General features: G+C 40.2%; 1 protein-coding gene across 2 annotated transcripts in view; it reads left to right on the forward strand.

Annotated features, from left to right (window-relative positions):
* Positions 1–796: 796 nt before the first annotated feature.
* The window catches only part of GOLM2 (golgi membrane protein 2), a 108109-nt gene continuing 92415 nt past the window's right edge, over positions 797–16490 (forward strand). Inside the window, exon 1 of one of the 2 annotated variants that reach the window (XM_008702143.2) lies at positions 797–1425. In XM_008702143.2, coding sequence (XP_008700365.2) covers positions 1099–1425 — 327 coding nt within the window. In that variant the 5' untranslated portion in view covers positions 797–1098. The remainder of the gene's footprint in view (positions 1426–16490) is intronic. The other variant, XM_040620529.1, reaches the window with a different exon arrangement.

A 16490-nucleotide genomic window follows, 5' to 3' on the forward strand; every position in this document is an offset into this window, starting at 1 on the left:
TCATGTGTAAAACTGTGTTGAGAGGATAACATGAGATTAGGCATGCAAAAATAATTTGTAAAAGAGGTTATTTCTAACCCAGTGTGCTAGCTGTCAGTAACAGCATTAGTTACCATTCACTGAGGGCAGCTTCTGGATTTTCTTTCTATTTGGAAGCCCGGCTCAAGGCAAAAGCAGCAGTGAGTTTAAGAACAGAACTCACACATTCCAAAGTTCTTCTCTTTCGTGAAAGCAGTAACCTTGGAAACCAGGCTGGCACCACCCCCTTCAGTCATAAAGCTTAGTTTCTCTTGATTTTTCTCTGTAATGTTTGGGGCACCGCTATATTATGGTCTTTTTTGTTTCCTCTCCATATCATTAGCACAAACGAGAAAATCTTTTTACGGAATCAAGTACAAAACCTTTCTAGTCGCCCTTCTGCCCGCAGCTCACCTACTGTTTTCCCTAGAAAACGGCCACAGCCGCAGATGTCCTCAAAGACAAAAACTCTCACGAGAACTGGGTTAGGACGGGCACTCCCTAAACCCCGGGTCCAGGGAACCGAGAGGGTGAAAACTGAAGGGACTGCAACTCAGGTACCAGAGCTAACACAAAGCGCCAAAATTAACACAACACTCTGCCGAACAGCGATAACACTCGCGAGATAAGAATGCAAAGGGCGAGAGGAACTCACTTTCTCGCGAGAAGAGGGGGCGTCGGCGGAAACTAGGCAATGGCCCCCTAAGCGACCCGGACCCAGCCAATGGGCGGGGCCAGATTTAAATCCGCCCCCTTCCGGCACCTTTCCCCGCCCCCCAACCCTGAGGTGTTGGGCCCGGGGTGCGGGCAGCTGGGTTCTCCTGGTTCCACCCGGCTGGTGCAGGGTCATTTTCAAAGCGTTGGGAACGCGCTTTGGCCGGATTTGAGGAGGGGGGGCGGGGAGGGGCCTGCGGCTTGCGGCCCCGCCCCCTTCTCCGGCTAGCCGGCAGGCAGATTGGCCCGCCTCCTCCTTCGGCCGGCCCTGGGGCCGCGTCCCCCAGGCAACTCAGCTTCTGAGGCCTGAGCTTCTGCCCGCAGGTGCTGGCGACGAGGCCCCAGGGCACAACCTACTTCGACCCCATGGTGGGTTTTGGAGCTAACCGGCGGGCCGGCCGCCTGCCTTCCTTCGTGTTGGTGGTGCTACTGGTGGTGATCGCGGTCCTCGCTTTCAACTACTGGAGTATCTCCTCCCGCCACGTCCTGCTTCAGGAGGAGGTGGCGGAGCTGCAGGGCCAGGTCCAACGCACCGAGGTGGCCCGCGGGCGCCTGGAGAAGCGCAATTCAGACCTCCTGCTCTTGGTGGACTCGCACAAGAAACAGATCGACCAGAAGGAGGCCGACTACGGCCGCCTCAGTAGCAGGCTGCAGGCCAGGGAGGGCCTGGGGAAAAGATGCGAGGATGACAAGGTAAGGACGAGCCCTCTCTTCTCAACCCCCATAGTTTCTTTCAACCCCGGGGTGTGGGGGGGGTTAGCCCTCCGCGGCTGCTTTTATGCCTTCCAGAATTGCAGCCCTGGAGGCTCCCGTTACCGCCAACAACCCTGTTTCTGTCAGACTTTTCCCGGTTTATCACTGCCACGTTCTCCAGTCCCTGCCAGACGAAACTGGCCGTAAGTTCTGGTTCTGCAGAGTGGCCTGTGTGGGGATGCCGCCTTTTCTCCAAGCTCAGCTGCTGAGCTGGCAGTAGTAGTCATCTGGCCTATGTGGCAGCCTTAGGTTTACAGATACACAAATCTGGAGACTGCCAGATTTGGTGTTGGTATTGTTACCTTATCCATATTCCGTGCCTACTGATCAATATTAATTTCTTTAATTAAAGAATGGGGCCACCTCTAACTCCCGTACTTACGTATTTTTTAAGCTGTATGACTTTTCTTAAACTCTGTAGGTTGATATGTTAAGTAGTTGAAGAATCAGATGTTACTACCTTTTTTGTGATCAAAATGTGATGATAAATGGGCTCTGGAGCCATATATGAGCCACGCTTGTGACTTGGACATAGTTAATACAAAATTATGTACTCAATTGGAATTGTTAATGAAGTTAGCCAAAAAGATAGACTCTATAATTATGTTCTAAGCAACAGAATTTCATGTCAGTGTCCTTGTTCTTGAGAGAAATAAAAATGAAAATTTTCATGCTCAAGTAGCTCTCAGGGTTGGTGTTTTATGTAAATGGAAAGCCATACAAAGTTTAAATTTAAAAAGTTGAAAGCTAGATTGTAACTAGACCCACTACTGAATAGTCTTTTTTTCTCACTCACCAGTATATTGGAACTACATTATTAATTTATGACTTATGCAACTTCTGGTGGCATAGCAGAGTTGTGAAAATTTCTGGGTGGGCTAAATAGATGCCTTTCTTCTGGACCCTTCTATGGTAGTCTTCACACTTTTTGTGTGTTCCTGTTGTAATTGTAAGTTTTTATTTTGTATATCAAAATCATTTGTACTAAGTCATTATAGATTAAAATCTCCATGAGCTCCAGCTTCCTTATTGTCATCTTCCTCCACCTGATTTACTTCATGTGGATTGGGGCCCTCAGGTAATTGTTGCTCTGTAATCCTCTCCTTTCGCCCAAAACATAGACATCCTCTGAGAGGAGCAACACATCAGCAAATTTATACACATTAATTCGAAAGACTGAAAAATTCTCTTGGGTGGAGTAGTATGAAATTTTGGAGTGTTAAAATAAGGTCTTTAGATTTGGCTAGGCATTGCTATTCAAATTCTCTCCAATCTAAGAGGAAAGATAAGTTTTCTCTAGTCATTTATACTCTGGCTTCCATTTCTTCCATCTGCTGGTCTGTAATTATGTTTCTTTCAGTATGTTTTCACTTTTACCTTCATTCAACCAGGTACAGGTGTCCCCCATTCTAAATTTTTTTCATTCCTCTAAATACTGCCTTTTCCCAACCAATTTCTTTTCTTCTTTTTTTTTTTTTTTAAGAGTCATTTTCACTTAAGGATGTCTTTTTTGTTTGTTTAAGATTTTATACATTCATTTGACGCAGAGAGAGAGCACAAGCAGGGGGAGCAGCAGAGGGAGAGGGAGAAGCAGGCTTCCTGCACCTCCGCCGGGCTCAATCCCAGGACCCCAGGATCACAGCCGAGCCGAAGAAAGACGCTTAATGGACTGAGCTACCCAGGCGCCCCACCAATTTCTTTCTTTTAATTTCACTGCTAAACTACAATTATGGGTAGTCTAGAAATGTTTCATCCACTTCTTTTATCATTTCCATCCTAATCTTTTTTTATTATGCTTTCCATCCTTCTTTCCCTGCCCTCTTCTGAAGTTGTTCTCTTAAAGGTCACAAGTGACAGTTTTCCTAGTCCAATCCAAAATTTTTTTTATTATGAATTTATTTAATCTCTCAATAGTTTTGTTCTCTTGATTGTCTCTTTTTTTTTTTTTTTTTTAAGATTTTATTTATTTATTCGACAGAGATAGAGACAGCCAGCGAGAGAGGGAACACAAGCAGGGGGAGTGGGAGAGGAAGAAGCAGGCTCCTAGCAGAGGAGCCTGACGTGGGGCTCGATCCCATAATGCCGGGATCACGCCCTGAGCCAAAGGCAGACGCTTAACTGCTGTGCCACCCAGGCGCCCCTTGATTGTCTCTTTTTTAGAAACCATCTCCTTTCTTGCTTCTATAATGTTGAACTCTTCAGATTGCTTCCTACCTTCTTTACTATACTCTTTATTGGACTTATTTGTTTGCCTCCAGCCCCCTAATAATGGACTCTATCCTTGGGCCTTTGCTTCTCCTGTAGAATAGTATTTCTTAAAATGGTGTTAAACAGAATACTCTCTTAGGAATTGTTTATAAGTGGTCAGGATTAAAAAGGAAAACCTTTTTTTTTTTGGAGGTAAATGTTAAACATTATAAGTGGAATATAGTCGTCTTGGAGTTCATAATGCCTGCTAGCATATAAAGGCTCTATTGATAAATAAACCTGTTTAATTTTAATTAATTTGATCACAGATTACTGTTTTCATGGCCTACTTGTTATCATGGTAGAAGAATCCAGCAAAGCACACTAGTTTGGGAAATGTTGCTGTAGGTGTCTTAACTACTTTTGTTTGGATAATTCATGCAACTGGCTCACAAATCTAAATCTCTTACTTATATGTCAGTTCCATATTTTGAGCTAGCTACAGCATCTTTGTTGGAGTGCTTGTGCATGTTTGTTCTTGGGGTTAAGGAGGGGGCTTTGAGCTGCTAATAGAAAGGGTAGTTTTGGTGTAGAGGAGCTATAGATGAAAGGTCTCTTTTAGAGGTGTTTCCTTTATTGCTGCTACTCCCTTGATATCTGGGAAAGTATATGGTGGCTTAAAAAACATTTCAAGCTTCGAAGCCTGCAGTACAGCTTAGAATTCTTTTTTTTTTTTTTTTAATTTTATTTATTTATTTGGCAGAGATAGAGACAGCCAGCGAGAGAGGAAACACAAGCAGGGGGAGTGGGAGAGGAAGAAGCAGACTCATAGCGGAGGAGCCTGATGTGGGGCTCGATCCCATAACACCGGGATCACACCCTGAGCCGAAGGCTGACGCGCAACCGTTGTGCCACCCAGGCGCCCCACAGCTTAGAATTCTAACTCAGTTTCTAGCTATGTGATGTTGGGCAAGTTATTTAACTACTTTTCGTTTATTTTCTCATCTGTAAAATGGTACCTACCAAGGTTTTGTTCAGATCTGAGATCACATATATGGAAATGTCAAACTTGACATATTACAAATCAGATTGCAGAAAAAACAAAGCCTAAGGCTTTATTATTTTCTAAAACTGGTGTAAAAATCCCTCTGGGTGGTGATAGTGTTGGAGGAAGGAGAAGTAAATTAGACAATGAAAAGTGTCTCGTTCATTTTAAAACAGACTTGTTCCTTTAATGTATTCTCTTAAGTAGAGGCCGTGCCTTTTAGGGTTTTTAACCATAGACACTGGTGGTGGCTTGCTCAGTGTCCATTCATACCCCGTTCGTTTTTGTAGACCAGCCCTATTTTGTCTGGTATATATCCTTCCCTTTGTGGCTCAGGGCTAAGTCCTGGTTGGTCTAAACTGATTATGATAGTTTCATTTTTCTTCCTGGTGATTAATTTAGGAAGGGGCTTATGATGTGACTGGTGAGTTGTGAGGGGAAGTTTTCCTTGTTCCTTAAAAGAATGGCACTTGGATCTCTATAGTATTCTTACCCAAATCTAAAAATCCCCAGTCTAATCATGAGAAAGCATCAGACAAATTCATACTGAGTGACATTCTGCAAAACGCCTGACAAGTGCTCTTCAAAAGAGTCTCACTTGGGTGCCTGGGTGGCTAGGTTGAGCATCTGCCTTCGGGTTAGGTCATGGTCCTGGGGTCCTGGGATGGAGCCCTGCTTCAGGCTCCCTGCTCAGTGGGGAGCCTGCTTCTCCCTCTGCCCCTCACCCCCCTTGTGCTCTCTCTCTCTCTTTAAAATAAATAAATAAATAAATAAAATCTTAAAAAAAAAAAGACAAGCCAAAAAACAAAAAACAAAAAAAAAAAGAATCTCATTCTTCTGAGAAGAATAATGTCTCTTCTGTCAGATGTTTTTCCTTCTGCATGTGATACCTGAAATGGAGAGTGCAAGAGTGCCAGGAGAGTTAGCTAAGGAATGGCTGAGGCACTGAAGATTATAGAGTAGAACATTGACACTTGTTATGTGAGCTAAAAATTTTCCTTATTGTTTAAGTCAGTCAAATTGAGATTTCCTTAACTGCATCCTAAGGTGTCCTATTAACATTCTCATTGTCATGGTAGTCTGAGGTGTAGGTTAAATTTTATATGTTCCCAAGACAATGTGGGCAGTGACCTCAGCTCTGCATGTGATTTTGGGGGTCTTCAAGAGTCTTTATGTTAAGCATCAACAGTGGTGTTTGGATGCCTGACTAGGTACTTCTTTTACAGCCTTTTGGAAACCATGATCCTATGGAGGCATCACCCCCTGTATACCAGCCTCCTTCCAATAGATGTTTCACACCAAAAATCCTTTTGCCCTGCTGAGCTCTTTTAGTTAGGATGTGTGTGTAAGAGGTGTTGGCAAGGCAGTCCTTGCTCAGGCTGTCTTTTTCTTTTCTTTTTTTAAATGAACTTTTAGGGGCACCTGGGTGGTTCAGTCGGTTGAGCAGCCTACTACTTGGTTTTAGCTGGGGTCATGATCTCTGGGCCTCTCAGGGTATTGGGACGGAGCCCCTCCTCAGGCTTCACGCTGAGTGGGGAGTCTTCTTCCCCTCTTCTTCTGCCCCTCTCCCTGCTCGGCCATGGCTCTCTGTCTCTCTCTCTGGAATAAATAAATCTTTAAAAAAATTAAATAAACTTTTATTTTACAACAATTTTAGATATATGAAATTACTGCAAAGATAGTACGGAGAGTTTCCGTATACCCCACACCTAATTTCTCCTGTTATTAACATCTTACATTAGTATGGTACATCTGTCATAATTAATGAGCCCCTGTTGATACATTATTATCAACTAAAGTCCATACTTTATTCCAGTTTTCTCATTTTTTCCCTAATGTCCTTTTTCTGTTCCAGCATCCCATCCCGAGTACCACATTACATTTAGCCTCATGTCTCCATAGGCTCCTTCTGGTTATGATAGTTTTTCAGGCTTTATTTTTGATGACCTTGACAATTTTGAGGATTACTGATCAGATATCCCTCAATTGGGATTTGTCTGATGCTCTTCTCAGGATTAGATTGGGATTGTGGTTCTTACGGTTTTTGGGAAGAAGACCATGTTAGTGGTACATCTCTCAAAATGACTTATCACTCTTGATGTTAACCTTGACCACCTGGCTTGAGGTAGTGTTTGTCATGTTTCTCTACCATAAAGTTACTCTTATTTCCTCTTTTTCCATGCTGTACTCTTTGGAAGGAAGTTACTATATGCAGTCCACACTTAATAAATGGGAGTTATACTCTTAACTCCTTAAGGTCAGAGTATCTGTATAAATTATTTGAAATTCTTCTGCATGGTTTTACCATCATTAATTTATTTAGTCTTTTATTTATATTAGTATGGACTCATGGATATTTATTTTATACTTCACGTTATAATCCAATGTCACTTTATTTTTTTGCTCAAATTGTTCCAACTTTGACCATTGGGAGCTCTTTGGATTGCCTCCTGCATCCCTTTGACAACACCCATTGCTGTGACATGGCCCTTCCTTACTTTCTGGCAACACAAGATGCTTATCTTGTGTATTTCCTGCCCCAGTCCTGGAATCAGCAATTTCTCCAAAAAGACTTGGTTCCTTTTATTGGAAAATGATGTTAGAGACTAAGGTCTAGGTACTAGGTGTGCTACTGTCAGGCTAGCTTTGGAAGTCTAGGAATCCCAGCTCCAAAAGCAGTCAGAAAGGTGATACTGGACTTCTTCCAATTTATTATACTGTCCTGTCATTTTCAGTCGTTACCTCTGTTTCCTGGGCTGTTAGAACACAGAAATAAGGAAGCTGGGGCGCCTGAGTGGCACAGCGGTTGGGCGTCTGCCTTTGGCTCGGGGCGTGATCCTGGGCGTTATGGGATCGAGCCCCACATCAGGCTCTTCTGCTATGAGCCTGCTTCTTTCTCTCCCACTCCCCCTGCTTGTGTTCCCTCTCTCGCTGGCTGTCTGTGTCTCTGTCGAATAAATAAATAAAATCTTAAAAAAAAAAAACATAAGGAAGCTTACGTTGTCTGGGGAAGTAAGAAGCAAGCCCCACTTCTGTCGGTTTCCCCTATATTTATCTTATTTTTTTCCATCCTTCTAAAGGAGTTCCCCCAGAGTGTTATATTAGTTTGCTAGGACTCCCATAGAAAAATACTACAGACTGGATGGCTGAAAACAACAGAAATTTATGTTCTCAGAGTTCTGGAGTCTGGAAATCCAAGGTTGAAGTGCAGCAGATTGGTTTCTTCTGGAGCCTCTCTCTTTGGCTTGCAGATGGCTGCCCTCTTGCTACTGTTATCACATGGTTGTCCTCCTTCCCTCCCCCCCACCTGCTTTGCACACAAATCCTTAGCATCTCTTCCTCCTCTTATAAGGACACCAGTCATAATGGATTAGGGCCCCACCCTAATGACTTCATTTTAATTTAATCACCTCTTTAAAGACCTTATTTCCAAATAGGTTACATTCTGAGGTACTGGGGTTTGAGACTTAAATATATGGATTTTTGGGGAACACAGTTCAGCCCATAAGGAGGGGGAATCTATGATACACACAATGCCTTTCTTTCCTCTTTCTATCAGAAGGGACCTTCCTTCTGTTTCTTGTGTGTAGGGCATTTCTCTTATCTGACCTTGAATTCTTCCTAGTATATCTTATATTAAAGCTGTGTGATCCATATGAGCCAAGTCAAGTTCTTGATAATTAAAAGGAGCTGTTAGAATGTAGAAACAGTCCTCCCCCCAAACTTTTGCATTATTACAAATGCAAAAAAAAAAAAAAAGAAGAAGAAGAAGAAGAAAAGAAAAGAAAAAAAAAAGTCCTTTTTGGGGTTTGGAGCCGAACAACAAATAATCTCTTTTGCTTTTAACAACCACAATCTTCCCTGAAGCAGTATATACCTTTGGTTAAATAGGGAAAAGATTATGTGCCAGAAAGAAGGATGGGAAACATATTACCTTTTTTCCCCCAAAAAATATTCTCTGAGTGTGTGTGTGTGTGTGTGTGTGTGTGTAGAACCTTGGCACATAGTGGGTGTTTATTACTGTGGACTCAAATCCTGTTTAGTATGTTTGTAGCCTCGGACAAATGACTTAACTTCTCTGTGCCTCACTTTCCTCATTTAAATGAGTTCAATAATAGTTACCTCTCATTCTTGTAAAGTTTAAATGAATAAATTTATTAATAATGCATACCATATACTAAAAAAGAAAGAAAGAAAAGAAAAAAGAGAAGAGAAGGAAAAGAAGAAAAAAGAAAAGTTGGTTCAGTAAGTGTTGTATTAGCTATTATTCCACGGCTACATCCTGTCTTCTTTCCAGGATGTGGAGAGTTTCTGCCTAGATCCGGTCCTACCTCCAGCCTACCTGCCTCACCCTTTGCCCCTGGTTGTTTGACTTTTTTCCTCCCGCATTTCCTGGTCCATTTTTAGTTAGGCTTAGTTGACTCCTCCCATTATTTTCTTAGCTAACTCCCTGGAACCTGCCAGTTCCTCTGATTTGAGGATCAGCCTTCAACAGTTCTTCTAACATGCTGCACATGGTAATTCCTGCCTTTGCCTCTGCCTCATCAGTCATAGTCTGGCCAAGTTCTAGCTGTCATTTAATTGCTACCTCAAATTGTTCATAAAACCATACAAAATTCATACCTCCTCTCCAAACTGTATTGCTTTCATATTTTCTTGGCCATGCAACTATTATTAAGACTGAGGTTAGAAATTTTGGTACCATCTTTGATTCCTAGCATCTGATATTCAGTGATTCAACATGCAGAGAAGTTTCTTGATCAAATTGAGTTAAAACACATTTTGGTTGCAGAATAGAGAATTAGTTGGAAAGGAAACAGCAGTAGCTTTCTAACTAGTCTCCTTGCCCAGGTCTCTATTTCTTTCAGTCAGTTCCTCCTCCTCAAGCAAATTGTATCTCCCTCAAACCTTACTTTCAGAGTGGCTGTGTCACTGCATTAATTCTGATGTCTAACCTTTAAGGTCTTCAGTGGAGTGGCTTCAAGTACCTTTGGCTCCCACTATCTCCTGACTCAAACTGTGATCCACACTTGTTATTTTGTTTACTTTTGCCTTCCCACCTGCCACTCTGTGTCATGTTAATTCCTGTTTTTGTACTTTTGTTCCTGTTGTTTGACTCTTAGTCTTTTACCTCTTTTCTGTGTATATAGTCTATCTTTTACCTGGCTTTTTTTTTTTTTTTTTTTTTTTTTTAAGATTTTATTTGACAGAACAGGGAGCCCTGCATGTGGGGCTTGATCCCAGGACCCTGGGATCATGACCTGAGCCGAAGGCAGATGCTTAACTGACTGAGTCACCTAGCCGCCCCTTTTACCCATTTTTTTTTTTTTTAATCTATGTCTGGAAATTCTGTCCCAGAGCATGCTTTTCTTTCCTTATATACTATTTACACTTACTGTTTGAGGTACACTAATTTATTTTGTTTTTCGTTTTTCATTTTTAGTAGTTCTTATATGTTAATGTTGTCTTCTCAATAAAAACTTAAGTTCCTTGAGGAAGGACCATATTTAAAATTTTTTCCTGTGAGTTCTTGATAGCCCTTAGTACTGATACAAAGTGTTATGGGTTACTGGATTAGTGTGGACCCTGATCCAATGTCTTGTATCCTTATAAGAGGACATTTGGACATGGTTACACAAAGACACACAGGAAAGAAGAGCATGAGACGATGGAGGCCTTGACTGGAGTGCATCTCTAAGCCAGGTAATGACAAGGATTGCTAGCAACAACTAAAAGCTAAGAAAGAAGCAAGGAAGGATCCTTCCCTAGAGCCTTCAAAGAGAGAGTGTGGCCCTCCTAATTTTAGACTTCTAGCCTCCAGAATTGTGAGAGAATAAATTTTATTTAAGTTTTAGGTGCCACTGAGTTTGTGGCACTTTGTTACAACAGCCCTAGGAAAAAACTAATACAAGATTCAGTAAAAACTCCAGCAGACTTTTTTGTTTTTATTGAAACAGACAAGCTGATTCTAAATGTACCTGGAAATGCAAATAACCCAGAATAGCCAAAGCAGTTTACAAAAAAACAAACAAAGAAAACAAAGTTGGAATGGGGAAAAGAAAGAAAAAAGTCTTTTCAGCAAAAGATATTGAAACAATTAGATATTTTTATGGGGGAAAAAAGAAAGAAAAAAAAAAAAAGAACTGCTACCTTACAGCATGTACAAAATTAACTTGGGACGCCTGGGTGGCTCAGTCAGTTAAGCATCTGCCTTCAGCTCAGGTCCTGGGATCAAGCCCCTTGTCGGGCTCCCTGCTCAGTTGGGGGTCTGCTTCTCCCTCTGTCTCTGCTGCTCCCCCTGTTTGTGCTCTCTCACTCTTTCTGTTAAATAAATACATAAAATCTTAAAAACAACAAAAAAAACCCCAAAATTAACTTGAAATGAATCACAAACCTAAATGTAAAAGGTGAAACTGAATCTTCTGGAAGATGGCACAAGAGAAAATATTTGCAACTTAGGATAGAAATGGAATTCTGAGGACATAAAAAGCATGAATCATAAAGAAAAATATTGATAAATTGGACTTTCAAAATGAAAAACTCAAAAAGCACTACTTTTTAAAAGAAAAAGCAAGACACAGATTGGAAGAAACATTCATGGTAGATTTAACTGACAGAAAAATTGTATCAGAATAAAGAGCTTCCAAAACTCAATAATAAGATAAATTCCATGGGGAAAATGGATAAAGAGGATTAGGAGGTACAGGCTTCCAGTTGTGGAATGAATAAGTCACAGCATTGTTTGGTGACAGATGGTAGCTATACCTGTGATGAGCATAGCATAACGTATAGAGTTGTCCCATCATTATGTTGTACACCTGAAACTAATGTGACATTGTGTGTCAACTATACTTCAGTGAAAAATAAATAAATAAGACTATCATATTTTAAAAATGAGCAAAAGACTTGAAAAGACACTTTATCAAAGAAGACTGATAAATGGCAAATAAGCACATGAGGAGATGCTCAATATCATTTAGTCATCAAGAAAATGCAAATTAAAGCCACAATGGGGTACTACTGCAGACCCATTAAAATTACTATCATTAAAAAGACATAATACTAAGTGTGGATGTAGAGCAACTACAGTTCTCATGTGCTACTGGTGGGAGTATAAAGTGGTATAACCATTTTGGAAAACTGCTTAGCAGTTTCTTACAAAGTTAAATATATATCTACCATTTGACCCAGCCGTTCCACTCCTAGGTTTTTACCCAAGAGAAATAAAAACATACGAACACAACAAAAAATTTATACACAAACATCCATAGTAGCTATATTCACAAAAGCCCCAAACTGGAAAAACCCAAATGTCTGTCAGCAGGCAGATGGATAACAAAATGTGCTAAATCTGTAGAGTAGCATATTATGCAACAATAAAAAAGAATGAATTACTGATATACCCAGCAACATAGATGAATCCCAGACCATTGTGCTGAGTGAAAGAAGCCCAACATAAAACAGTACCTAGTTAGGATTCCATTTATGTAGTTTTCTAGAAAGAGGAAACTAATCTGTAGTAATAGAAAACAGAATCATTGTCACCTGAGGCCAGAGGTAGAGGAAGGGATGACAAAGGGATGAAAGAAAACTTTGAGGGGGTGGTAAAAATGTTCTCTATCTTGATTGTAGTGGTGGTTACACAGATGTATAAAGCGATCAAAAGTCATCAAATTGTATGCTTTAAATAGATGCAGTCTGTTGTATGTAAAGTATACATCAATGAAGTTGTTTAAAAATAAAAATTAAGCTTGTCATGAAAGGAGATGAGGAAGCTAGGCAGTGCCTTCCTATTGCCCTTAGCACAGCTTACAAATCTTTTCACAGTCCAACTCCAGCCTTGCAGTCCAGCATCAAATACTATTATTCTCCCTTTTCTTCCTTCCTCTGTGCATACTGAGCTTTCACATCCTCTAACACTCCATGGTTTTTCCTCTTCTGTGCTTTGAAACATGCAGTGTCCTCTATTCGGAGCTCTCTTCTCATCTTTTCCAAGCTTCGTATTCCTCCAGACCTCTCTCTCTTTCTTTACCTCACTAAAGCCTCATCTTTTTTTAGGACTCAGCTAAAGCTCTCTCTCTCTCAATAATGTCTTCCCCAAAACCCTTAAATTCGGTTAGGTCTTCCCCTCGTATTCCCTGCTCAATTGTAAGCTCTATAATCATGTACACTGTATCTGCTCTCATTCTCTCATTCACTGCTGGCATCCACAGTATGTAGCATAGGTACTGCCCCAAAATAGAAACTCAAACATATTTGATGAATTAAGTAATGAAATTAGGATTGAAGATGGAAACACAGGATAAATAAACATTGAATAGGAGAGGGGTATGATGAGAGAGAGAGGGATAGGTGTTATTAAAGCCAAGGGATAAAAGTTTCAAGAAGGAAGGACAGATCAGATCAGTACAAAATGCTAAAGAGAGTCAAATTTAAGAATGAAAAATGTTAGTTGATGAGGCCTTTGTTAATTATCTAATGAAAAAAAATTTTGCCCCAAGGTGAATTTAAATTAGATATACAGGATTGAAATTATAAGGTGCAAATATATCATTTTATGTTAAATAGAAAAGCCTTCCTGTAGAAGGTTTGAATTCATCCTTAGGGAAAGGACCTAGTTTGCCAGAGAGAAATAATCAGACGTGGAAGGTAACAGGCAACACTGTTAAAGGAGGAGCTACCCAGCCAGGAAGAAATAGGGCAAGAAAGTTAGATAAAGTTATTTAGGAATCAGAAAGAGAACCTTAAAGCAGTGGGGGAAACTGAAATTACTGCATACCTAGCCTGTGCCTAGAGGGAACCTTGGACTTTCAGTCAAAAGGAAATGTTAATTTTCTTCCAAGGAAGAACCTAAAATGGAAAAACCTTAGGTTGTAAGCCACAAAAAATTAGCTTGCCTAATGAAGTCACAGCTTACAAAGTTCTTCTTACCATTCAGAGGACAGATACCACATACGGCACTATAGAGGACTGTTTCTCTTCCTCTATCAAGCAGGTAGAAGGAAGCTCCTTGAATGTCCTTTTACTTTTTCTCTGCATAACTAAATCATAGCCATCAGTTTTCTTTTTTCTTTTTTTTTTTTAAGATTTTATTTATTTGAGAGAGAGTGTGCACGTGTGCACAATTTAGGGGGAGGGGCAGAAGGAGAGGGAGAAAGCAGACTCCCCACTGAGCAGAGAGCCTGGGATCATGACCTGAGCCAAGGCAGAGGCTTAACTGACTGGGCCATGCAGGCACCCCACGTAGCCATCATTTTTCAAGGATCAATTTGTTTTATGATCTCCATGGAACCTCCTGGGATCACTCTGTCCCTTAACATGGGAGTAAAAGACAGTGGAGAAATATGAAAATAAAGGGAGATGAAAAAGAAAAGTGGGGACAGGTTTCAGAGATCTTTTTAGTACAGAGTGAGTGCTCAATATATTTTTGTCAGTTTAATTAATATATTCAGGCTTAAAGAGAACAATCAAGACTAACTATACCAATATACCCAGGAAAGAAGGGAACTAACATCATAATAATGTCAAACAATGTACTGGACAGGTGTTTACATATTTTATTTCATCAATCTTCTCATTTTATGAATAAAGAAACAGTCTTAAGAGGTAAGGCAGAATTCTAAACTCAGGTCTTTGACTGCAACAAACTGTTGCCATACAGTATTTTATATATATGTTTAAAAATATATAAAATTAGGGGCGCCTGGGTGGCTTGTTGGTTAAGCCACTGACTCTTGGTTTTGGCTCAGGTCATGATCTCATGGGTCATGAGATTGAATCCCTCATTGGGCTCTGTGCTCAGTGGGGAGTCTGCTTAAAGATTCTCTTCCTCTGCCCCTGCCCTCTCTCTTTCGTGTGCATGCCCACTCCCCCCAAATAAGTAAATAAATAGATAGATAAATCTTTTTTAAAAAGACAAAAATATATAAAATTATACATATAAAATAAATTATGTGATATTATATAAGAGCAGTTATCCCACCAACAAATTAAATAACTTTAGAGTGTTCCCTGTGTGTATTAGTTGCCTAGGGCTGTAACAAAGCACCACAAACTGAATGGCCTGAAACAACAGAAACTTGGGGCACCTGGGTGCCTCAGTCAGTTAAGCCTCTGACTCTTAATTTGGACTCAGTTAATGATCTCATAGGTCGTGGGATCAAGCCCCACATGGGACTCTATGCTCAGTGGGGAGTCTGCTTGAAGATTCTCTCCCTCTGCCGCTACCCCACTCTCTCTGTCTCTCTCTTTTTCTTTGTCTCTCTAAAATAAATAAATAAATCGTTTAAAAAAATAAGTAAAAAAACAGAAACGTGAAAAAAAAAAAACCCCAAAAAAACCTCCCAAAACTTGTATCTTACAGTTTTGGAGAATGGAAGTCCAAAATTAAGGTGGTGTCAGCGTCATGTTCCCAATGGAGCCTCTAGGGGTAAGATTCTTCTGATAACATTAGGTGTTCCTTGGCTTATGGCAGCAGAACTCTGGTCTCTGCCTCCATCTTCTATGGCTGTCTTCCCAATATGTCTATGTGTCTTTGTTTCTTCACATGGTATTTTCTTCCCTAATTCTGTTTTCTCTTCTTATAAAGATACTGGTCATATTGGATTAAACCCTGCCCTAATCCAGTATGACTCCATTTTAACTTGATTACATCTGCAACGACTCTGTTTCCAAGTAAGGGTCATTCATAGATACTGGGGGGTTAGGACTTCAACATATCTTTTTGAGGACACAATTCAACGTATAGTAAATTTAGAAATCAATTTGGAATGAATTGAATCTTAACAGTATTGAATATTTCAATCCATGTATGTGGTGTTTCTCTATTTTTTAGCCATCTTTAAATTTTTGCAGCAACATTTTACAATTTTCAGTATTTAGACTCCTCATATTTTACTATATTTATTTCTAACTATTTTGTGTACTTGATGCTATCAAAAATGAAATTATATCTTTTATTCAGTTTTCTACTTATTCTTTGCATAGAAATTTTATTAATTTATGTATATTGAATATTTCCCTGCACTAGAGCCCATTAGTTCTAGTATTAATGGAATCAAAGGAATTCTAAGGAATCTACCAAAAAAAAAGCCACAATACTCATTAGTAGTAGGTTTTTTTGTAGACTGCTTAGAATTCTTTATGTGTATGATCATGATCATGTCATCTGCAAATAAAGTCAGCTTTCCCCCCCTTTCTTTCTTTTTTCTTTTCTTTTCTTTTTTTTTTTTAGAGAGGGGGAAGGGGAGGGACAGAGGGAGAGGGAGAGAGAGAGAGAATCTTAAGCAGGTTCCACACCTAGTGTGGAGCCCAACACGGGGCTTGATCTCACAACCCTGAGATCATGACCTGAGCCTAAATCAAGAGATGGATGCTTAACCAACTGAGCCACCCAGGTGCCCCTCCCCCTTTCCAGTTGCCTGTTTTTTATTTTATATTTCCTTGCCTTATTGCAATGACTAGGACCTCCATTACAGTGTTAGAATTGGTGAGATTGGATATCCTGGGAGAAAATGCATTTGACAAAATTTAATACCCATTTATGATAGAAGCTCTAAGCAAAATAGGAATGGAAGGAAACTTCCTCAAATTCATAAGGGATACCTATCAAAGCCCAACAGTTAACATATTTAATGGCAAAATATTAAATGCTTTCTCCTAAGACCAGAAACATTGAGGGTTTTGAGTAGAGGAATTATTTGATCAAATTAAGCTTAAAACATTTATTCTGGCTGCAGAATAGAGAATTGATTGGAGGGAAGAAAAAAATAGA

Source organism: Ursus maritimus, unplaced genomic scaffold, assembly GCF_017311325.1.
Source record: "Ursus maritimus isolate PB19 unplaced genomic scaffold, ASM1731132v1 scaffold_35, whole genome shotgun sequence".
In the NCBI taxonomy this organism is placed as follows: domain Eukaryota; kingdom Metazoa; phylum Chordata; class Mammalia; order Carnivora; family Ursidae; genus Ursus; species Ursus maritimus.